The sequence below is a fragment of the Epinephelus moara genome, chromosome 5 (assembly GCF_006386435.1).
Source record: "Epinephelus moara isolate mb chromosome 5, YSFRI_EMoa_1.0, whole genome shotgun sequence".
NCBI lineage: Eukaryota > Metazoa > Chordata > Actinopteri > Perciformes > Serranidae > Epinephelus > Epinephelus moara.
In genome coordinates this window covers 27,648,851-27,671,593 of record NC_065510.1, presented here as the reverse complement: position 1 = coordinate 27,671,593, position 22,743 = coordinate 27,648,851, and the positions used below count along the sequence as shown (strand labels likewise).

At 41.4% G+C, this 22,743-nt stretch overlaps 3 protein-coding genes across 6 annotated transcripts; all 3 read left to right on the top strand.

Annotated features, from left to right (window-relative positions):
• The first annotated feature begins 825 nt into the window (after positions 1 to 825).
• Positions 826 to 5,918, top strand: si:ch211-286b5.5 (uncharacterized protein LOC100003596 homolog). 2 transcript variants are annotated; one of them, XM_050045075.1, is made up of 3 exons: positions 826 to 1,035; positions 1,597 to 1,723; positions 4,890 to 5,918. In XM_050045075.1, the coding sequence occupies exons 1-2, from the start codon at positions 946 to 948 to the stop codon at positions 1,720 to 1,722; spliced, it is 216 nt and encodes a 71-aa protein (XP_049901032.1). In that variant the 5' UTR covers positions 826 to 945; the 3' UTR covers position 1,723; positions 4,890 to 5,918. The 2 variants fall into 2 exon arrangements, with proteins under 2 accessions (XP_049901032.1, XP_049901031.1); XM_050045074.1 differs by having other exon boundaries at positions 830 to 1,035; positions 4,887 to 5,918.
• A 1,674-nt stretch (positions 5,919 to 7,592) lies between these two features.
• si:ch211-286b5.4 (afadin- and alpha-actinin-binding protein) lies at positions 7,593 to 11,508 on the top strand. Of its 3 annotated transcripts, XM_050044898.1 has the most exons (13): positions 7,593 to 7,648; positions 7,747 to 7,850; positions 7,924 to 7,992; positions 8,085 to 8,208; positions 8,312 to 8,390; positions 8,486 to 8,606; positions 9,676 to 9,829; positions 9,949 to 10,052; positions 10,205 to 10,366; positions 10,651 to 10,765; positions 10,875 to 11,037; positions 11,209 to 11,244; positions 11,363 to 11,488. In XM_050044898.1, exons 1-12 carry the CDS (start codon positions 7,597 to 7,599, stop codon positions 11,210 to 11,212), a joined length of 1,251 nt encoding a protein of 416 aa, XP_049900855.1. In that variant the 5' UTR covers positions 7,593 to 7,596; the 3' UTR covers positions 11,213 to 11,244; positions 11,363 to 11,488. The 3 variants fall into 3 exon arrangements, with proteins under 3 accessions (XP_049900855.1, XP_049900854.1, XP_049900856.1); XM_050044897.1 differs by lacking the exon at positions 11,209 to 11,244 and having other exon boundaries at positions 11,363 to 11,508; XM_050044899.1 differs by lacking the exons at positions 10,205 to 10,366; positions 11,209 to 11,244 and having other exon boundaries at positions 11,363 to 11,508.
• Positions 11,509 to 12,587: 1,079 nt separating this feature from the next.
• nanos3 (nanos homolog 3) lies at positions 12,588 to 14,025 on the top strand. Its single transcript, XM_050044702.1, has one exon. It carries the CDS (start codon positions 12,708 to 12,710, stop codon positions 13,371 to 13,373), a length of 666 nt encoding a protein of 221 aa, XP_049900659.1. The 5' UTR covers positions 12,588 to 12,707; the 3' UTR covers positions 13,374 to 14,025.
• Positions 14,026 to 22,743: the final 8,718 nt, after the last annotated feature.

Here is a 22,743-nt window from a genome sequence, read left to right as displayed (position 1 = left end):
AAGACAATGCACCATGCCACACCACAAAAACTGCTCAGGAACGTGACACAGAGCTCAAAGCGTCAACCTGTTCCCCAATTTCCCTGGATCCCAATCTGATCAAACATCTATGGGACGTACTGTTACCCCACCTCATTACCCACAGGACTTAAAAGATCTGAAAGTAACATCCTGATGCCAGGCACCAAAGAACACCCTCCAGAGGTCCTGTGTCCATGCCTTGACAGGTCAGAGCCAAGTCCAGTCCAAGGAGCACCCACCATGGATCAGAGGTACCTCTGGGGTGCCAGCATGTCCCTCAAATGTTTGATCAGATTGGGATCTGGGGTATTTGGAGGTCAGGTCGACACCTTAAGCTCTTTGCCCTGTTCCTCGGGTCATGCCTGAGCAGTTTTTGTGGTGTGGCATGGTGCACTGTCATCGACAAGTATTGTTGCCATGAGGGGGTTTATTTTGTCTGCAACGGTGTTCGGGTGGGTGGAGCACGTCAAGTAGCATCCACATGAATGCCAGGATCGAAGGTTTCCACAGCAGGACATTGCACTATAACAAGATGATCAGTGTTATTCACTTCACCCACCAGTGGTTTTAATGTTTTGGTTGATCGGTGTAAGTGCCTCCAACACAACAATAAATGTTGAAGTGGTGATTAACCACTGTGTTGTGGTGGTTCACCCTCCAGCTGAAGGTCACAGTATACACCGCTCTGCTCTCTAGGAAACTCAAAATAATGGCCAGTGTATGCAGGGGGCGTTCCGTTTCACTTTTGATTGACAGGAGTAGCGTCCAATAGAATGGCTCGCTGGTACAGAGGGGGCGGGGCGCAGAGTGACCAACGTTTCCCACTAGGGTTCAGGGTTTAGAGCAGTTGGGGCTAATTTCCGCTCGGTGGTGGCTGTGAAGAATAAGTAGCCCTCAACTTTTTCTCAGCCGACAGCCGTCGCCATGTCCAACAACAACGCCAGCAACAACTTAATAATCGCTCAACGGGCCGTGAAGCAGCTCCGGTTAGAGGCCAGTATCCGGAGGATCAAGGTAGGAACCCCTCAACACTGACACACAAACACGGAAGACTGAGCCGCTGAATGGCGGAGACAAACTGTTGCAGAAATAACACACAGTGGACTCTTACATCACAGGCTCAACAAAGTGGGCTTTAAAGTTACACACACGACACATTAACTGGTTTCTGGTTGACCACACCGCAGCTACTAGAAAACAGTTCCGTGTTTCAGCGGCTGTCAGTGTAGTTTTTACTGGCTGTTTGGGGGGAAGCGTCACCACCTCAAAGTGTCAAAGTCTCGAGAGAAGTGACACGTTTATCAAAGTTAAACCTGTTGGTGTTCATTATCCAAAGGAAACAGGTGAGACCCCCAAATGTTACATAGTAGACACACCCATGGGTGTATTGCGCCGTTGCTTGCAAATCATTATGTAAAAAAAAAAAGTGTCAGTTATTCAGTGTATGTAAATGAGAGCTTGCCGGGTTGTGTGAGTGTGACAGCAGTTCAGCTGGAGCAGTACAGATACTGTGCATGTGATAAGAGGCTGTTAATGTTTCCTCTCGTCATCATCATCATATGTCTGGCTCTGCAGGTGTCCCAGGCTGCTGCTGAGCTGAGGAACTTCTGTCTGCAAAATGCTTCCAAGGACCCCCTCCTGGTCGGGGTCCCCTCCAGTGATAATCCCTTCAGACCCCCCAAGTCCTGCTCCCTGTTCTGAGGTAGGCCCGCTTTTTCCTTCACTCAGGCCTCAGCTGGGGAGTTAGGCTGTTTAATTCATTTCACAAGGGAAGAAATTAATTACAGCTTCACATGCTGTTTCCGCTGAAAGCAATCTAATGTAAAAGGTCTAATATTTCACATGACATGACTTCATTCAAACTCAAGATTGATTTTGAAGTGTGGGGCTTCAAAAGACAAAAGAGATTTTTATCCTACTCTTGTTTGCAAATTATTGTCTTGATTAAATTATTTATTGTTTTGTCTGTCAAATGTCTGAAAAAAAACAAAAAATGGCCATTACATTTCCCAAGCTAATGTCCTCAGATTGCTTGTTTTGTCCAACCGACAGCCCACAAACTAAATATATTAAACTTACAGTTATATGAAATGGAGAAAGACAGGAAAGCCCGACATTTGAGAAGCTAGAACAAGCACACGTTTGCCTTTTTTGCTTGAAAAATGACACAAAATATTAACAATTATACAATACAATCGCACAGTTTATTTTTTGTGATTGCAAAAATTGATTAATTGACTCCATGTTTCAGCTCCAGTTATGTTGCTGATTCTGTGCCTCTTAATTTTATTGTGCTACACCCTGCTTTGTACTCTACTGTACTTAATTTTTTATCATGGATGCTAGTGAAACCAGAAGCAAATTTCCACCGCTGGGGAATCTAATTATACTTATCTTCCATCCAAATCTAATTATACTTTAGTTGAAAATAACGTTAAATCAATTAACTAATCAATTAGGCGATCAACAGACAAGTTTTATAAGTCATCTAATTGCTTGAATCAAAAGTACCAAACATTCAATGGCTCCAGCTATTCTGAGATTGGAGCTTTTCGTTCAGCAGTCATTAGTCTTATCAGACATGGCTGCTGTCCAACGCTCTGTGCTCTTTGTTGTTGTAAAACATATTTTAGTGACATGCATTAGGGTTTATCATGGCCCAAAGTAACAGAAATATTTGCTATTTTACCACTCACCACTTACATGAGAATTACTCCTGTCACTAAGCCTCTGGAAATCTAAAACAAACACCCTAGTCCAGATTAGATAATTGCCATGCTAGGCAGGCTAATGGGGGTAAATTTGTATCGCCAAAACCATGAGCTAAGTGCGATGAAAAATATATAGAGCTGTAATTCAATGGAACCTTTGTCTTCAGTTAGGAAACAATGAACAGTCTATTCACATTTCCAGTGGTGGAGGAAGTATTTAGATCCTTTACTTAAAGTACCAACACCACACTGTAAAAACACTCTGTTACTAGTAAAAGCTCTGCATTAAAAATGTTACTGAATGAAATAACATTATTACAATCAGGAAAATGTATTTATGCATGAAAAGTAAAAGTACTCAATGCAGAAAAGTTTAAATAAATTTAATAAATACAAATTATTCAAATAAATTAAAATAAAAAACAGCAAGTCCTCATATTTAAGAAGCTTGACCCAAAATAACTGCTAATTAATTTTCTAATCAATCAACAAATTCTTCCAACTGCTCGTGTATATTTTTTATATAGTTAATTTGCAAAAATCTCAGTTTGTAAAGTTACTAGTAATTAAAGTTATCAATTAACAGTAGTGGAGTAAAAGTATTATATTTTCCTCTGAAGTGTAGTGGAGTATTAGGAGAAAATGGCCTGAGATTTAAAATATTCAAGTAAAGTAAAAGTTCCTCAAATTTGTACTTTAGTACAGTACTTGGGTAAATTTACTAAGTTACATTCTACTGCTGAACATTTCTCATTTAAACAGTATCTCCTGGCTCAGCCTCCCTCGAGTTATATCAATCACACGTAAAATCCTACATTTGGTAACTTTTATGAAAACAAATTCTCATCATATATGCTGGAGTTGTCACTATTTTCGGACAAAAGTGCATTTGAGAGAGCCTGTGAAACAATCATGCCCCTCCTCCTCTTCCTACTATTTCTAACGGCGTTTGCTAGAATCCTCTGCGGTGCACCGGAAACAGCCAATCAGAGCTGAGGAGTCTCCAACGCAGCTGCCAATCACTACTTGTAAACTGTGTTAACGTTCTCATTTTACAGCTAAACAGTACACGGTAAAATATGTTCCTGAAAATATCTGAGGTGAGAAACAGACAATGCAGTTACAGGATCTTGATTCATATTTGATCAGCGCTGCCTAGTTTGACTGCAGTTTAATGAGCAGTGATTGACATGATTTACAGCTGCGTTAAAGACTCAGCTCTGGTTGATTTACATGCACAGATATATTCCACTATTATTCTGATTGTGACAGTAATTTGAATATGATACAGGTCGTGTAAACAGCATATTCTGTTTGGATGTTCTGAATTAGGCCTTTTTTCAATTTCCAATCAAGACGTGGGATATGCCTTTATTATTTGGGTTTTTGGAGCATTCCTTAGACATGCATACAGCGTGTATTCGTGTCTCAGTTGGGGTTGCAAAACACAGCCTCTGATCTGTTTGTGGTCAGCACTGCGCGTTGTCATGGATACGTTGTACACAAACCAACACACCAACATTTTGTAAGGCTGGTGTAGAAATACATGCCCAAAGATAAAAAAGGCCACATCTTTGGTCAAAAGGAGAAACTCCCACATTATGACAGGCTTGGATGCCGACAGGTTTTTTGATATACGCATATATCACAATGCCGACCTTTTTAAAAGAGGGTTGAAGGAATGCGGGAGTAAGGCTGTGTTCGCACGGTTGGACACGTCTGCCACAGATGGAAAACTCTTTTTTTTTTTATTGGGGTTTTCAAAGTTAACCAAACCGTGGCAGTAGTATAAAGTGAAAACAGAGGGAAAAATCCTATTTTGGTTGCAGAGTATGCACAGCTGCACGTAAATTAGTGGAATATATATTTTTTTATAAGCCATGTAAACAGCTTAGTTGAAATATTGTAGTTTTTTTAAACAAAGGCAAAAACTGGAATATTTTGTGCATGTAAATGTAGTCAGTGAGCCATCATCCACAATATCAGGACCTTGAAACTGAGGCAGATAAATGGAGTTCAGTCACTACTTTTATTATTTACACCTGTACTTTTCCACCTATACTTTTCCGAAATAAAAAAGTCCTACAATGTTTTTTTAATGTATTCATTTTAAATTATTGATTCATTTTTCCAATTCTCTTTGTCTGTCCACAGCAGGAAGAACGTTGGAGGATTTCTGAATTTACCCGTCGAAGGCTTTCTTCACTTCTACTTGATGCCGCTGTAGATCGACCAGCAGCTCCTCTTGGGATGATGCAACATGGGACTGATGGGTTCGGGGGAGGGAAGTGCTCGTATTGTTTGCCAAATTTAGTGGTATCATAACTCCCATCTGTTACATTAAAGCAGGGCCAAACTCTACATGTTCAAAAAAAAAAAAAAAAAAAAAGTTGTTGACACTACCTTGACTAATGATTAAGCCTTTCTTGGTTTACCTAGTACTTAACATGTCCGGTCTCAATTTCCTGACCTAATGGTGTCTGTGTCCAGTCGGTGAAATTTAGCCCATGTGACTGGCTACTGAAAGTGCAACTTCCTCTTGTATTTAGTGTGGCAGGTCAAACATTAATTTAAACCAGGTGCTGTTAAACAATCAGAACATGTTGTGTTATATACACTGAATTGTACTGTGTCTCTTTACAAAACACTAACTGTGTATGTGGCCATTAGACAAAGTGGTAGCTTTTGGGCTAAATTGATTGGTGTCTCAAACGATCCATGTATTTGTGGCAATGGTAATGGTGTTCCTACTAATCTAAGGTACAGCAACATGGTACAGACTCTCAGTGCAGGGCGTGCAGTTGTCCTTTCATCCAGTCTTTTTCCTGTATATATTTAACAGCCTGTTAAGGTTGCTTTCGTTAGCCTATATGTTCCTGTCTTTAATTTAAAAAAACATGTTAAGGCCTTACACTGTTTGGAGAGTGAAACTTGATAGCAAATTTAATGTAAATCACTTTAGATACACAAATGGCCAAACAGCAAATGTTAATATATCTGTTCAAAACTTCCAAATATTGTTTGTATTAAATGAATCGTGCTGCAGTGACTTGTTGCATTAATCGTTTTTCACACTGGAGTCATATTCCAATCAACCAAAACTTTTACTACTGTTAGCCTGTATCTTTCTTAACTTTGCTACTGTGGGCAACCTTTTAAAAATTAAACTACTTTTTCGGACACTGACTGATTGCTGTATGTGAAATTATTCCTTTTATAGTGTCTTTATGAAACCCTTAAATGACCATTTGTGTATTAATTCCTCACCGTGTGCTGTCTTTCTTGTCAAGAAAAGCTTTGTTTTCCTTACATGCCTTCACTAAAAAACTGCTAACATATTGATTAAGAGGGGTCCATGTTTAACAACAGCAAAATTATATCAATACATGAGTTCGCAAACTCACACATCTCATGCAGTATAATCCAAGTCTCATTTATCCAGCCATATGCTCAGTAAATCCCAAAAAGCTCTCTATTTTAGACTGAACTGAAAGTGAAACTTCTTTATGCTCTCTTCAAAGCCAGACTACAGTTGAGAGAAATTTTCCTCGAGGGCTTTCTATCAGGAAGGGATCTCTTGGTTAGGGTTAGGAAAAAAGTCGTGGTTTGGGTTGAAATTAAAAGATTTCTGTCAGAATGAGTTTGCTTGGAGAAAGCCTACAAGGAAAACTTGTCCCATGTGCAAGCCAGACTCCAACGCTAAGGTTTTTCAGTGGAAATGAATGTGTTTGAAAAGTACTGAGCATACAATTGGATAAATGAGACGTGGTTTATACTGCATGAGCTGTGTGAGAGTTTGTGAACTGATGCTTTAATATGCTGATAAATGTGGTCTCCACTCAATCAGTAAATCAGTTTGTTGGCCGTTTTCTGTGGAGGCATGAGAGAGAAACTTTACTTCCTTTAATTGTTTATAAGCCTTCATGACTCGAGCTTTTACTTTATTGATTCTACTAAAACATGAACAGGTGAAAGAAGATGTTACATAGAAGTTGCAGCCTCCTTGATTTTATTGGGTTTAAGTCACCGCAATGTGGTCATAGTAAATTGAGAGAGGTGGTTTTTTTGTAGGCCGGTGAACTGCTGGACTGGACTGATATTACTTGGTCAAATAATGACTTTGGTGGACATCTGGCCACACAGTCATCAATGTACAGGATAACACCAGGCAGGCAGCACAAGAAGCAGAGTGTCAACTCTGGTGTGGTTGTTTTATATACAGACGGGGTCCTGGACGATTTCCAAGACAGAATTATTGATATTTGTGTTTTATTTGCATGGGAAAAAACAACAAAAAATGTTGGTAATATACACAAATACATACAAATTAACTGGTCAGGTGACACCACATGCTCACATGATGTGAATTTGGGGCTTGAATCAGTCTCCCTCGCCATAGAAGATTTGAAAAATGCTGAGCTAAACCTGAACCAGCTAGACGTGAAACTCTGGGTGTGTCTCAGATATTATCAAGCTTGCTGCGCCCATGTGGCCTATAGCACCTTCAGCTCCTTGGGTACAAAGTTAATACTTAAAAACCATATGCACAAGGTAAAGCTTGGTAGGAAGCAGATGGACTTAATCGTTTGAAATCCTGAAGCTTTCACCTTCTCGCCCGTCATCAATTGTAATCAGTAGAAGTGCTGTCACCTGGAAATAAAAGAGGCAGCGTCTGTCTGAAGAGGCTTTACTTTTCTGCTCAGGTAAGGCTGATCCATTGTTACTATTGTAATATAGTAGTGTGTATTTGTCATTTAAAGCATACAAGTATGTGTACATATTGTCTTGATCCTGTTGCGATGCACAGCAGCTACATTTACATGTGAGTAAAATGTCCCCTTGTTGCTGTGAATATGGCACCAAGATGGCTTCCAGGTTTGGCCAGAGGCGAGTTGGAGGACATTTGGAGTACTCTGGTAATACTGTCACATCAGAAACACACGCCAAAAGCATCAAACCATGCATGCCACCACCAGTCCCCACCACTCATAATCATCTAATCTGTCCTCGACAGACTCGTGTCTGCTGAAGGAGCCCAGCCCTCTGACTGAGCTCTCTCACAGCACCTCCTGGTGGCCTGACAGGGAGGAGCACAGAGAACAAGGAGACTCCCTCAGGGTGGGTGAAAATGATTTAAATGAAACAGATTAATACTCATAATGCTGGGGGGAACTAAACCTCTACCTTGTAGGAGCAACTTAAAGAGATGGATGAGCATGTGGCCAGGCTGCAGGACATGCTGAGATGTGAACGGGCCAAAGTAAGTTGCAACATGAGCGACAGACATTGTGGAATATGTTACCATCTGAATCCTTTACACTAATCCCCCTCCTCACAATCATCTCTTTTCAGTGTACTCGCCTACAGCTGCATTGTAACCAGCAGGAAGCGGAGCTGAGGCTTCGAGAGCAGCAAACTAACAGACTGAAGGAGCGACTGTCTCAGCTGACCGACAGACTCAAAGGGAAAGGACCCTGTGAGTCCTGTTACAGCTAAATTCACTTACACAGCTGTTCACTTATATATAAAATATTCACTGAAACCATGCAGCTTTTACCATCTTGCATTTTTCTGTCCAGCCATAGAGGTGTTGAACTTTCCACCTGGAAGTCGAGGCAAAAGAGAACAGCCAATCAGATCATTCAGGTCTACAGCAAAGTGAGCTGATTATTATCATCATCATTTTCTGATTATAGCCTTCAAGGGCATTGTCCACCTTTTCCTAACCCTCGCTTGCTGTCTTCACCTTGTAGAAGAGAGGAGGCAGCATTGCGTCTGATGCTGGAGCGTAGAGAAGCAGAGCTCAGGGAGGCGATGAAGCTCCGCCACAGCCTCACCACTTTACTTCATGCACTCAGAGTCGACATGGAGCATGTGAGTAAAAGAAAAGAGCCTTTTTAAGTAAGGCTGGTGCTGGTCAGTTACTAGCATTGGGCCCAAGAGGCAATTATTAAATGCTAAGTGGACTTAAAGGTCCAGTGTGTAGGATTTAGGGGGATATATTGGTAGAAATTAAATCTAATAAGTTTGTTCTTTCTTCCACATAGTCCACCATGTTGCACTGCCATGTTTCTACAGTACCTCAGAATGGACAAACCATACACTGGCTCTAGACAGGGCCATTTACGTTTTTGTGATGGCAAAAACAGTGTCAGAAAACACTGATTTTTAAAGTGAAACTGCTGTATTCAGTATTTTTACCCATTAAATCACCTGGGGTCCCATTAATATACATTGCATACGCACAAAACAAGGCCTGAAAGAGGCGTACGCCACTTCCCATGCAAAAGCTGTGATCTATAAAGACAGACTTGATGGGAGAAAGTTTGACCCATGCTTACCAACATTTTGGAGACAGAATATTGGCGATGCAGATGGTGAGGTGGAAGCCTGATTGTTGAAATTGTAGAATATTTTTTGGCGCGCACTATTTTTGGCTTTTGTCTGTACGTACATTTTAAGCATGGATCCTACGTACTGTTTTATAAATGAGACCCCTGGTCCGTTTGTTTAGATCTCTGTGGATAATTTGGCTCCTGGTAAAAACCTCCTAAACAACAATGAAGGAATCTCAACCAGGAGTTGATGCTTGGCACATCGGAGAAGGTTCAGCTGGTTGCAGTCGTCACTCCTGCATGCCACTAAATCCTACACATTCCTCTTTTTAACAACGTTATTTGATGAAACCATCTCCTTAAAGTGCTCATAAAAAATGGAAATTGAAATGTCTGCAATTCCAGAACACTGGCAAAACTCCATCTGCTGAGGAAGATCATGTAAAGCTATCAAAAGCTCCAGAATGGCTGCTAAAATGACCACATGTTGATGTTGTTTTCCCAAGTACTGTTTCCAAAGTCAAGAATGAACTTCAAGTTGCAATGCTGAGTCCAAGATCAGTGTTCAACATAACAAATCAGTCTAACCTTTCTTTTTTTTTTTTAAGACTTTGTCAGACATAGTTTATGTTCAGGACGAGGCCCAGGCCGAGGACAAGAGGCTGGATCAAGCTGAGAAAGCACTTGGTGATCATGTGACGGGAGGTGTGGTTCAGAGTTGGAGGCAGGTGCAGAGGAGACTGGGTGACGTCCCATCGGAAGGTATCAGTCTTTAAAGACTATAGCAAGAATCCTGCTTTCCAGATTGAATTCATTTTTGCCAAACCAATGACTGAGAAGCACTATCAGGATACAATATGTGGTCTCTGCTGACTGCGTAGGCCACACTGGTGTTGGAACTGACCACGATAAGCTCCTGGCTCGACTAGAAACTGAACTGAAGGAGAGTCAACAACTCGTCAGATTACAACAGCAGCTGCTGCAGGTATGACTGGCTATCACACACACACACACACACACACACACACACACACACACACACACACACACACGCACGCACGCACACGCACACGAACACACGCTTTCTCATATGAACTTTTGCTAGAGTCAGATCTAGAAATACTTTTCTGACTGCAGGACAGTCTTGCTGCACCTGTCCCCTCTGAACTGGCTGATTCCTACTTTTTGGAAGAGTGGGAACGTCTTCAGGTGCGCTGGGCGGAGCTCGATCATCAGAGGCGAACTTTTGAAAAGGAGAGGCAGTCCTTCACCGATGCTGCGATCCGGCTAAGCCATGAGGTGGGAGAGAAATGAGGCGGAGGTTGCATTGTTTTGCAAATGCACCTTAAAGGGCTTTACAGTCTGTACAGTGTGCAACATCCTCTGTCCTTAGATCCTTGACTTGGATAAAGGAAAACTCCCTAAACATTTTTTAATGGGGGAAAAGTGGAGGAAACTTCAGGAAGAGCAAACCAAGAAGGAATTCCTCTGAGTGTACATTTACAGTAGTTTCCTCATACCAAAGAGCACCGCATACTGCCTTTAAAGTCTGCGTGTTACAAATGATATCTTTGTGTCTGCAGCGCCGTGATTTTGAGCAACAAAAGGCCTCCCTGCTGAAGCTGCAGTATCTGTCTGACTCACCTCTGTCTGGTAAAGAAGCACCAAGTAAAAGCAGGACAGAGAGCTGTGTTCTCAGTGAGTATGCAGTTACATTAAAGGTTGGAGTGGTGGGAGACTGATGTGGTTATGTGTTTAAAGATTTTACTACAAAAGTCCTAAAAACATTACCTGTTTGTGACTCCAGATTTCTCAAGTTTGGCGCCCACAGGCGTTTCTGGCTGTCTTCCCATCACACCATACTCCACCAAGTCGGGGACGGCAGCTGTTTCTGGATCACGTCAGGGAAGAGTTCAGACTCCCAGCACTCCTGAGCTCTACTCTGCCCTCAATCTGTCATACAGCTGCAGGTTAGTCAAGTGACAGTCGTGCTTTCATAGCAGTAGTTCACTGCAGTGTCACTGCTTTGGACGAGTTAAGTCAGGTCTTGTGTGGTGCTGATGCAGAAAAAGCAGAAAAAACAAATACAACTAATATGTTTTTGTTTTTCTCCCTTTTTTAAATGAATTCTCTTCACACAGCTAATAGTAACCAACATCCCTCTGCAGAGAAGAAAGGTGGCTGACATTTACTCATATGTAAAGGGCATCTTTACAGATCAGTTTAATGATATGTACAAATAATTTTGTCCATTACCACCACTTTCTAATTACTCATTCCTCTCTTCTCCCTCAGAACCAGAGAGCTCCATCACCAGTCAGAGACATGGGACAGCCAAGCAGACAGGATGGTGCACGTGCAACAGGCTCCACACTTAGACTGGTCATTTTAATACATATTATACCTTAATTCCACTTTTAAAATAATCAATAAAGGCTATTTTATTTTTATTTGGTGGTGTTGTTTTCCTCCATAATGCTATGCAATGAAAATATATTTTATGCTGTTGTAATCTAGGACTTTGCATGTTCTCCCCGTGTCAGCGTGGGTTTTCTCTGGGTACTCCAGCTTCCTCCCACAGTCCAAAGACATGCAGGTTGGGGATAGGTTAATTGGTGACTCTAAGTTGTCCGTAGGTGTGAATGTGAGTGTGAATGGTTGTCTGTCTCTATGTGTCAGCCCTGTGATAGTCTGGTGACCTGTCCAGGGTGTACCCTGCCTCTCGTCCAATGTCAGCTGGGATAGGCTCCAGTCCACCTGCGACCCTCAAGAGGATAAGCAGTTACGAAAATGGATGGATGGATGGATGTATGTTGTAATCTAGCCTGGCCAATAAAATTTTCTAATAGTGGCTAATTATGACTACTGCCAAGCAAGTTATCATGCACTTAAAAATCCAAGGTTGTTTAAAAAGTGTACAGCAGGATATAAAATGCAATTGTCACTTTGCATATACTATATTTGCTTGACACATTGGCCATAACTTAATCTGTTCAAACCAGGAAAGAGTTTAGATTTTAAAAAGTGGTCATAATTTGTCAAATGAATGTATTAATCTGTTGTTAAAATAGCATTACATTTGGTGAGGAGTGCACAATGATTTGTTTAGGACTTGGGACTTGATTGAGATTTGTCAGTCTTGACTTGGGTTGCAAAGACTTGAGACTTAGCTGTGACTTGCAAAACAATGACTTGGTCCCACTGTTGTTTAAAAGTATCTTCCTATTAAAATGTGAACACCATGCTTTAACTCCCTAAACCAATTATCTATGATTGACTTAAATATTAGAAACAAAACGCCTAAGAAACTTAAAACATTAAAACCATGTGGCTTTTTTGTGCGCACGCAAGACACGTGTGCATGAGGGAACACAATGACATCACTCCACCTGGATTGGAGTAAATGGAGAAGTTCACTGACCTGCACACGAGGAGCATGAGCTCACGTGATTGGCGGCTGCTTCTCACCACTTGTACTCAATTACCAATTACCAACTTCAAACCTTTGTTACGCGCCAAGCGCCTCGTATCTCCTGTCCTTTGCATCGTTATTACAAGGTCAACAACTCCATCCTCTCACTAAAGGGAGTCTGGCAGACAGGAGGCAAACAGTTGGCAGATAAGGTGTTTGAATAAAGGCATGGTTTGGGGGCTCTTTGATCACCTGCCGCGCTTCATGGAGTCGGATAAAAGTTTCCAGCCCTGGAGAGACTACATAGGACTGTCGGACACAATCAGAGAGATCTTGGGCCGGCACACGGACACTGAGTCCTCACTGCCGGCCCCCAAAGCTCCGCACTCAGAATCTGATGACCTGTGCGGGGCACCGATGTCCGTGCGCAATAACGCGGTGTGCCAAAGCGGCGACCTCGGGGCAGACTGTGCGCCAGATCTCCCCGGTACAGCAACGCTGGCCTCAATGGCTCATCAGCGTCCACCTGATGGTTTGTGGTACGCTACAGACCCCTTCCATGCTGATCCACCAGACGCGGTGGATATGAAGCCAGTGCCAAGACGTGAACCAAAAGACCGCAAGAAGAGCACTCGTTTCAAGACACCGGAACCGGCCTTGTCATCCGCGTCACCTGAGCCCACGTTCTGCAGTTTCTGCAAACACAACGGGGAGTCCGACTTGGTGTGTCGATCCCACCGGCTGAAGAACCAGGCCGGGGATGTTCTGTGTCCCTATCTGCGGCAGTATGTGTGTCCTCTGTGCGGAGCCACGGGGGCCAAAGCTCACACCAAGCGCTTCTGTCCGAAGGTGGACAGCGCGTACAGCTCCGTGTACGCCAAGTCCAGACGCTGAACCAGCAGGAGGCAGGTAGCAAAAAGACACAGAGGGCTGAAACTTCCTTTTATTGAGTGTGGTTTTGTTTATTATCACGTGTGTAGTTTGGGTTTTATTTGCATGCTTTGGCACGTTTGCCGTGTAGCCTTCTCTTAAAGCTGATTGGAGTTATTTCCCAGCTGGTCTTTTTGATGGCCTTGCCTTCTCTAACAGCGTCCCTTTGGGGGTTTTCATTTTGTATTGTTCTTTCAATAACGACTGCCAGATATGTTTGGGAGGAGAAAAAAAGAAAAGACAATGTAAGTTTTATTTTTTTTTAATGAAACATTTTTTAACATGGCCACTTAATATCCAGTTTCATACCTCCTGCCCATGCATTAAAGGATCATCACACTGTCACACCTTTCTCTGAAGACCAGAGTAATAACTATAATACAGCATGTAAACATCAAGTGACCATGTCAGCATTTTAAAATTATTATTTTTAATTAATATGAGTGAGGTGTTCTTGTTCTGTACCTGTTCCTGAGACATGTTTGTTTTATTTTCAATATTGTACATGTGGCTCTTCTAAAATGCCGTACAAGCTCTTCTCACTCTGAGAAAAGAAATGTGTGAATTAATCTGTGTGAATATTATTGTATGCCAGAATATACATAGTGAAAACATCTGTCTGTGTGTATTCTTTGTTATCATTCTCTGTTCTTTAAAAGAATTATAACAAATTTTAAGGGTTAAGTGTGAAGGATTTAGTGTCATCTAGCAGTGAGTTTGAAACTTGCATAGCTTGTAGAACTACGGCATTGATGCCAAAACACAAATGGCCCTATCTAGACCCAGTGTTTGATATTGTCTGCTGTGGGCTACTGTAGAACAACATGGCAGACTCCGTGGATGAGGATCCCCCCTGTATATAGATATAAACAGCTCATTCTACGGTAACAAAACACAACAACTCGTAGTTTCAGGTGGTTTTTCACTACGAAAAAACATAGTTGTGAATATGCAACTTCTGCCAGTAGATGTCCCTAAATCCTGCACAGTGGACCTTTTTAAGCAAGCCAGGTTCGGTATAGATTTTCTCTGGCTGTATCACTAATTACTTCCAGAATAATACTCAAATTGCTAACTCAATAAACACACAGGTTTATTTGGGGAGAGCCAGAACAGCTAAGCCATTAAACTGAACACGCCAACAGTCAGTAATACAAGAAGAGCAATAGTCAAACAGTGACATTTAAACATTTGTACAATGGCATAAATACCTTAATTACCCACAAACCATTAGGGCAACAGAAAGATCAGGATGGCAGGGACTTGAAACAAATCCTCAACGCACGGAGCTCCTTGAACTTTTACTGCTACGGCGCAGGTTCTCCAACTCTCTGTGAGCGGCCATGACTTTACGACTAGAAGGAAGCAACCAGAGGACAAATGGTAATTATCAGTTTCAATAACTTTTCTCTTTCTACCAGATTTGCATTTGATGAAAAAGTAAGACAGATGGTGTTTCTCAAAGTCAAGGATCCTTCCTTGGTAGGACAGGTTCTTCTCAAGGAAGGGTCCTACAGAGGAAAGGCAAGTGTCCTTCATAGCACACAGGTGTGCGTCATTAACCCTTCCGGGACTGATGGGTGTCAGGGTACTGTGATCATTCTGGCACTCTCGAATGTTGTTGTACAATTTGAACAAATGTGTGTAGTTTTTTCAGAGTCACGTGACTTTTAGGGAGAATATATTTCTGGATTATACTTCAAAAAACGAGGTGGGCTAAATGTAACTTTTGTAAAAAGTAGTTTTAGAATTCTGCTACAGTGTGGGCACTTAGTGCTCCATCACTGTAGTAAATGATAAATTTAAAAACCTTTTTGTTTTAGCCTGTCTAAAATCACGTTATTTTAAAAAGCTCATTATTTGGCAGAGGACGGATTGGAAAGTGTAAATTATTTTCTATCATTTTTTTTTTTTTTTTAAATGCTTGTATGATAAAAACTCCTGCAGATGTTAATCCAAATAAATGACATTTATCCAAATCCTGCCGAGCTCCATTGGTGCAGATCTTATTAAAGAGGCCCTGCCTTCACTTCCAGCAAATTGTGTGTAAAGAATTGTGGGCGCCTTGTACCGAGGATACACACATGCATCCTTGAAGTTTCTCTGAAAGAAGGAATCTGTTCTTGGTAGAATTTAAGGGATCCTTGACATTGGAACAGTCCTTAGGCTGGATTTGATGACACAGCATCCTTGAAATGCAGCCGTTTCAGGATCTTTCCTTGACTTTGAGAAACACCCAGATTTAGGCCAGCTGAAGAACAGTGTGTAAGATTTAGAGGGGATTTATTAGCATCTAGTGGTGAGGATTGCAGATTGCAACCAGCTAAAACTTATCACAGTAAGAATTTCTTCAACGTTCATTGCTCAGGAGGTCCGCAGACATTTTTGTCTTTCCACAACAAACAAACCTAGTGATTTAAACCAGTGAAAACACTGAATAAAGCAGTTTCACATTAAAAAACAAGTGTTTCCTTGATGCTGTCTGGCCCGTCTGCGACGAGCACCTGCTAATGTGTGTTCATCTTTTTTCTGATCCAGATGTTCAGGAGGTTTTTACCAGTAGCCGAATATAAGTCTCCTCCTCTCCCCAATAAACTACCTGTTACTTAAACTGCTACAAACACTGAATAGAGCAGTTTCACTTAAAAAAAAATCTGTGTTTTTCTATTGCTGCTTGTTGGTGAGGGGCTGCTAACTATAGTAAATGTCCCTATCTACAGCCAGTGTCTGGTTTGTTCACTCTGGGCTACCTCCATAAACGAGGACCCGCAGCCTATGTAGATATAAATGGCTCATTCTAAGGTAATGAAAACACAACAATTCTTAATTTCAGGTGATTATACATTGAAGAAATCATACTTATTATATTTCATTTCTGCCAATATATCCCCATAAATCCTACACACTGGACGTTTAAGGATAAATGACTGACAGAGGGAAAAATTGACTTCTTCTTTTCATGTTTTTTGCCTTTAGCCCATCAGATCATTAAAATGTCACAGTCTAGCTGAAACCTGCAAATTTCTGCTCATGAAGATTTGCATTTGTTTGTTTCTACTGTGTTGCTCCAGGGTGGACACGTTGTCTATTGGCTGGTACTAAACCCATAATAGTGTATCAGTTTGATGCGTTGCCCAGAGCTTTCCTCAGTATACCATCCACCCACATTAAAGGCTTGAACTCTTGGTGGCCCTTGCAAAAAGGTGCCAAGCAGTCTACAGCTGACAGAGCTGATTACACACTCCAGCCAATTACAGCACAGAGGTGAGGATGAAACTGGCCAATGGCATTATAGGTCAAAAGTTCAGCTGGCAAGAGAGAGGAGCAGGAAGTGAAGGCAGAGGGAGGTTAGGAAAAAATGATTAAAGTGGCCAAAAAGGAGACAAGATGATAAAAAAAAAAACAGATTGGATAGAACACATAATTCAGCATTTACTAACTTTAGAGAGGAGAGCTCTCTGATGAGTCCACAGATCAGCTCTGTAGCATCTTCATGATGGTCTGGAGATCCAGGCTCTTCATCCCTCTCCATCACCTCCTCCTCACTGGATAAAGAGAAAGGGAAAAGTTGGATTGACTGAAACAGTGGCATATTACCTTGTATCCTAAATTTAAGGTTTTTTATTTTACAAGAGTACGAAAATGTGTAGATATGTTAACACAGGAAAATTCATTGTTAAAAATGTTGACTTCTTTAGGATAAGATATACGGAATTATACCAAATTAAACCTCTCTATCCGAATTCACTGCATGATAGTCACAGTTTTTTTTGTTTTAGTATACCACCTTCCTTCTCTTACTTACTTTTTGATAGTGCTTGCTAACAATGTTTGTTCTTTCTACAACCTGGAGTTCTTTCTTACGTCAGAACAATGGTGTTCAGCTGCGAGTCTGACACGTAATCCAAGCACCCAGATCCAAATGGGTCAGAGGAGTCCTGGGTCTCAGGGGGCTCAGCGTTCACAGTAGAAGGACCAGCACCAGGTTCATCATCGTAATTGCACTGTGTGTAACAAAAATAAATCAACCAGTTCTGTAAAGTTAAGAGGTAAAAAGTAAAATATCTTCAGTAATTATCAATTTGATGAAGTTCAATGTTTGTTCAGTGTCAGCGTTGCTTCCTTTAAAGGTTCAGTGTGTAGTATTTAGGGGGATGTATCGGCAGAAATGGAGTATAATATATCAAGTAGCCTATATTTCATTTAGTGTATGATCACCTGGAAAGAAGAATCGTTGTGGTTTTGTTACCTTAGAATGAGTCGTTCATATCTACAAAGGGAGCGGGTCCTTTTCCATGGCATAAGCTCTGTTTCTACAGTTGCCCAGAACAGACAAAGTAAACACTGGCGGCTCTAGATAAGGCCATTCACATTTTTGTGGCAGCCACTGTGGTTAGCAGCCCTTCCGCGACAAGCAGTGTCAGAAAAACACAGATTTTTTAAAGTGAAACTGCTTTTTCTGTGTGTTTTTACTGGTTTAAATCACCAGGTCCATTTGTTATGGAGAGGAAGAGACCTCTGCAGAAAATTCGGCTCCTGTTAAAAACCTCCTGAAGGTCTGGATCTTAAGTTATCAGAGAAAAACAGTGAGTACACTGTAGCAGGTGCTGGGCTGGCAGCATGTCTCTGACGAGCCGAACAGCGTCAGGGAAACACTGATTTGTAATGTGAAACTGCTTTATTCAGTGTTTAAATATGGTTCCCCCAACCACCTGAAAAATGAACACCGAGTGAATCTAACCTGGAAAAGTTTTAGCTGGTTGCAATCTGCAATCCTCACCACTAGATGACACAAAATCCCCCTAAATCTTACACACTGATCAGATGTCTATTAAAGATTACACGTTGCTTGTTAAGTATGCAGCTTCATATAAATTATTGTGTAGCTGCATTTGTTAATGTGATTTACAGTGAGACTGTACCTAACCAACTTTTCTCATCATTTCAACCTTTTCAACTGATCAAACTACTGATTCATTGTTTAGTCAATAAAATGTAAAAAAAAAAAAAAAAAAACAGTGAAGAATGCCCATCACAAATTCGGAGAGCTTTAGGTCACTTCATCAAAAAACTTGTTTTGTCCAGCTATTAATCCAAATCATAAAGATATTCAATTTATGATGATGTGTCAGAGAAGAGCAACAAATCTTCACATTTGAAAAGCTGGAACCAGCTAATATTCTGCATTTTCTCCTGGTTAATGACTTAAACAACTGCTCAGTCAGGCTGATGATTAACTCTCTGTTGATCACCAAACTGATTGTTTCAGTACTAATTTATAGAACTTTAGTCGCTGGTGCTTTAGTCATAAACACTACACATGTGATAATGCAAAGGCATGAAACCATGTGTAAAACACCGAATGAAAAAATGACCTCTGATTTTAACTAACACCTCTGACAGTCTCAACAAAAGGCATAATTAAACTGGTAGCTGTAACTGTCCCACCACTCACACTGTCTTTCCTCTCTGAGCCACTGGGTGTCGCTGCAGCCTTACAGAGCTCCACAGCCTTGAATCCTCCTGAGCACCTGTCTGTGGATGAAGCACCTGCCTCACCAACCAACTCTCCCTTGCTCTCATTTCTTGTCTCGATCACACCATTCACCGACACAGGGGCAGCCTTGGCTGCATCCGGGTTTTCAGTCTCCTCATTTTGAGTCGGATTAGAGTAAAAAGTGATGGCAGGACTTTGGTCTACGACTGCTGACCCATCTTCTTTCATTTGTTCCTGAGGTTGTGCAGCCACAATCTCAGCTGTGTGTCCCTCAGGTTCCTGCTGCTCCTGATTGCCCAGAAGCTGCTCCTTTTCCTCCTCTGCAGGTGGGTCTGACTTTGTGTCACCAGTTTGCTCTGGACCAGACTCTGTGCCTCCTTCAACCTCACAGCTCTTTCCCTTTGAACAGCCTGGATCACACACAGCTTTGGTGGCATCTGAGGTAGCATTGTGGACTTCAGTTTCTGCCCTATGTGTGAACAAACAATATTATCATCAAGGGGGAAATGAACAAATTGTCAGTGTAATTAGTATCTTTTTGTGTATATGGAGTGTTTTCCAGGGATTTCAATTAAATATTACTGAAGCTGTGTATATGACTTAAAATGCTTCCATGATAGAGTACAGATTCCTCTTGACATTATTCTGACCTGTCATCCCCTCCACAATGACTGGACTGAAGTTTTATCTCTGCCTCCCTCCGCTCTGTGACACTGCCTACTGAGATGGACAGTGAGGATGATGAGGTGGGTGAAGATATAATCTCTTCCTGAGGCTGAAGGTCAGTTGTGTTAATACAAATCTGCTTCTCAACCCTTTCCGCTACTTTTTGCCCGTTTTCATGTTTTTGCATCTGTAGAAAGTGACTCCTCTCCCTCTCTGTCAGACCGCACATACCCATCCTTCTCTTCTTTTTGGCCGGTAACCCAGCTGCTGCTTCCTTTGGGATTTCCTTGACATCAGCCACGTACACACTGCCAGGTTCTTCTTGGGTGCTTTCCAAATTACCCCGAGAGTTCCCCTTTGCACCCACTTGCTCCTCCAGAGCAGATCCATCACCCTTTTCAGAGATTGGCAGGCAGACCTTGAGTTGATCGGCGCATTTTCGAGATGGTGATCTGTTGCAGTCCTCTCTAGTCATTTCCTCTTTGTCCTTTCCACTCTCATCAGCATCATCATCAGCAGGTACTCTAAAGACCTCCAGCTCAGAATCATGGTTGGGATTGGTGACTGCTGTCCCTTCTTGCTCTTCCAAAGTTTTAGCCGTCACATTTTTGAAGTTAACATTAGTTGCTTCTGCATGTTTTTCTCCTGTGTCAGGATCTTGTTTGGTGAGACAGGCCTGTTCTGCTGCCTCACGCTGTTGAGCTGAAATCATAGTAGACTCCTGCAGAGGGGACTGGTGGCACTGTAGAAGTGTTTCATTTACTGCTGTTTTATTTCCTTCAGTATCCTGAAAAAACAAAACAAAACAAACTTGTTAAAAAAAATGGCCTGATAAGATGTAAATGTAGGTCCTGTTTCAATCACCTACATTACCTGCTGATGGAGAGCAGCCTGAGCATCATCAGTCTCTGAGGTTTCATCACTTGGACATTCCCTCTTCCTGGACCTGAGTGTCCGAGGCTGGGGTGGAGCTGAGGTGACTTAACAGATAAGAACCAGCTCAATTAAAACAATCACTGTAGCTGATTATACTGGTGGAATGTAACTAAGTACATTCACTCAAGTGTTATACACAAAGGTCCAGTGTGTAGGATTTAGTGACATCTACTGTTGAGGTTGCAGAACTGAAACTTCTCTCATGTTCCAAGCATGAAGGAGAACTGGATAACTGATGCAAAAACACAAATGGCCCTGTCTAGAGTCAGTGTTTGTCCATTCTTGGCTACTGTAGAACAACATGGCGGAGCTCTGTATGTTAATATAAACAGCTCATTCTAAGGTAATGTAAAAAATCTTATTTTCAGGTGATTATACACTAATGAAAACAGTTATGAATATTATGTTTCATTTCTGCTAGTAGATGCCTCTAAATCCTACACACTGGACCTTTAAGTACAAATATTAGGTACTTGTACTTTACTTAAGTCTTGTCTTTCATGCTACTTTATACCTCTACTCCACTATATTTTAGAGAAATATTGTACTTTTTACTCCACTATATTTAGCTGACAGCTTTCCTTACTAGTTACTTTACAAATACAGATTTTTGCACACAACATATGAAGAGTTTATAAAATATGAGGGTTTGTTTATATAACTATTTATCCAGCTCCTCAAGTGTGAGGATTTTTCTGCAACTACATGTTTCCTGATTATACTTGCATACTTTTACTAAGGTACCATTTGCAGTGCAGTACTTTTACTTGTAACTGAGTATTTTTACAGTGTGGTATTTATGCTTTAACTTTAGTAAAGGATCTGAATACTTCCTTCACCACTGATTGATTAACGCTTAAAATGAGCGTATTAATGATAAAGCAGAGCAACTGTGCACCAATCAGCCAAAACAATAAAACCACAGCCGAGTGAAGTTAATAACATTGATCATTTTATAACAATGCAAGGTGCATCTGGGAAATCTTGGGTCCTGGCATTCATAAGGGTGCCACCTAACATGCTCTATCCACAGATGCAGACAAACAAACACACAGATCAAGTACCCCCCTCGTGGCAATGGCACATCCCGCTGGCAGTGGTCCCCCGGGAGAAAAATGCTCCATGCCAGTGTAAAAAAAAAAAAAAAAATTCAGGAATCGCCCGAGAAAATAGACAAAGAGCTCAAGATGTCAACCTGACTCCCTAATTTCCCAGACCCCACTTTGATAGAGCATCCATGGCACATGCTGCTACCCCACCTCAAAACTGACAGTGCTCAAAGGATCTACTGCCAATGCCCTGCTGTCAGACAGCACAGGAGGTCCCCTGGAGGTCCTGTGTCCATGCCTTGACAGGTCAGAGCCAAGTCCAATCCAAGGGGCCCCACCATAGATCATGGTTACATCTGCTGTATCAACACGTCAAACAAATACTCGATCAGAGTGCCATGCCATGAGAGGGTGTACTTGCTCTTGGTCTGGAACAGTGTTTGGGTAGGTGGAGCACACCAAGTGGCATCCATATGAATTTTAGGGACCCAAAGTTTCCCAGCAGAACACTGCATTGTAATAAAATGATCAATGCTATTAATTTCACCCACCAGTGTTTTTAATGTTTTGGCTGATTGGAGTATTTCAAGTAGTAATTATCATTAAGTTTCAACATTTAGGTCTTTAACAAATATCAAATAACCATACATTGTTTCTGTTCACATCAAAGTTAGCACATGATATGTGATAATAGCATTTCCTTTACCACTGCTGCTCATCTTTGCCTTTCCCTTGGTCATCTTCTCTCCCTACAGGATAAAAAGAATAAACTGAGTGACAAAAATATAACAACATAGTAGGAAAAAATAGCTTTTAGCTAGCATAAATAATTCCCATTGTTACCTTACACTTGTATCTTGATGGTTAGCTAATAGCTAACAAATAGTTAATGTATTTGAGAGGCAGCTAGCTAACATCAACAAAGTTAAACTGACTGACTAAATTAAGTTGTAGATATGACTTGGATACTGAGTGAAATTACTGATGTTCAAATAACTAATTTAAGCTCATTAATTCCCAGTAACGTTAGATAAACACTGGCAAAACGCTGCCGTGTATTTCTCCCACTGTAATAAAACCATCCACCTGAACCGTGGACTGGAGGTGTAACGTTACTTCGTCGGTGCTTTACGTCAGTGATGGGTGTGCTTCGTGTAGCCGTAAAGCGCAATGTGCGTTGCCACTG

Excerpts from the sequence above, each read along its gene's own strand:
- si:ch211-286b5.5 (XM_050045075.1), top strand. The coding sequence starts at position 946 with ATGTCCAACAACAACGCCAGCAACAACTTAATAATCGCTCAACGGGCC. Across the intron at positions 1,036-1,596 it reads CCAGTATCCGGAGGATCAAG|GTGTCCCAGGCTGCTGCTGA; the intron begins GTAGGAACCCCT and ends CTGGCTCTGCAG.
- si:ch211-286b5.4 (XM_050044897.1), top strand. The coding sequence starts at position 7,597 with ATGGCTTCCAGGTTTGGCCAGAGGCGAGTTGGAGGACATTTGGAGTAC. Across the intron at positions 7,649-7,746 it reads AGGACATTTGGAGTACTCTG|ACTCGTGTCTGCTGAAGGAG; the intron begins GTAATACTGTCA and ends TGTCCTCGACAG. Across the intron at positions 10,053-10,204 it reads TACAACAGCAGCTGCTGCAG|GACAGTCTTGCTGCACCTGT; the intron begins GTATGACTGGCT and ends TTCTGACTGCAG.
- nanos3 (XM_050044702.1), top strand. The coding sequence starts at position 12,708 with ATGGTTTGGGGGCTCTTTGATCACCTGCCGCGCTTCATGGAGTCGGAT.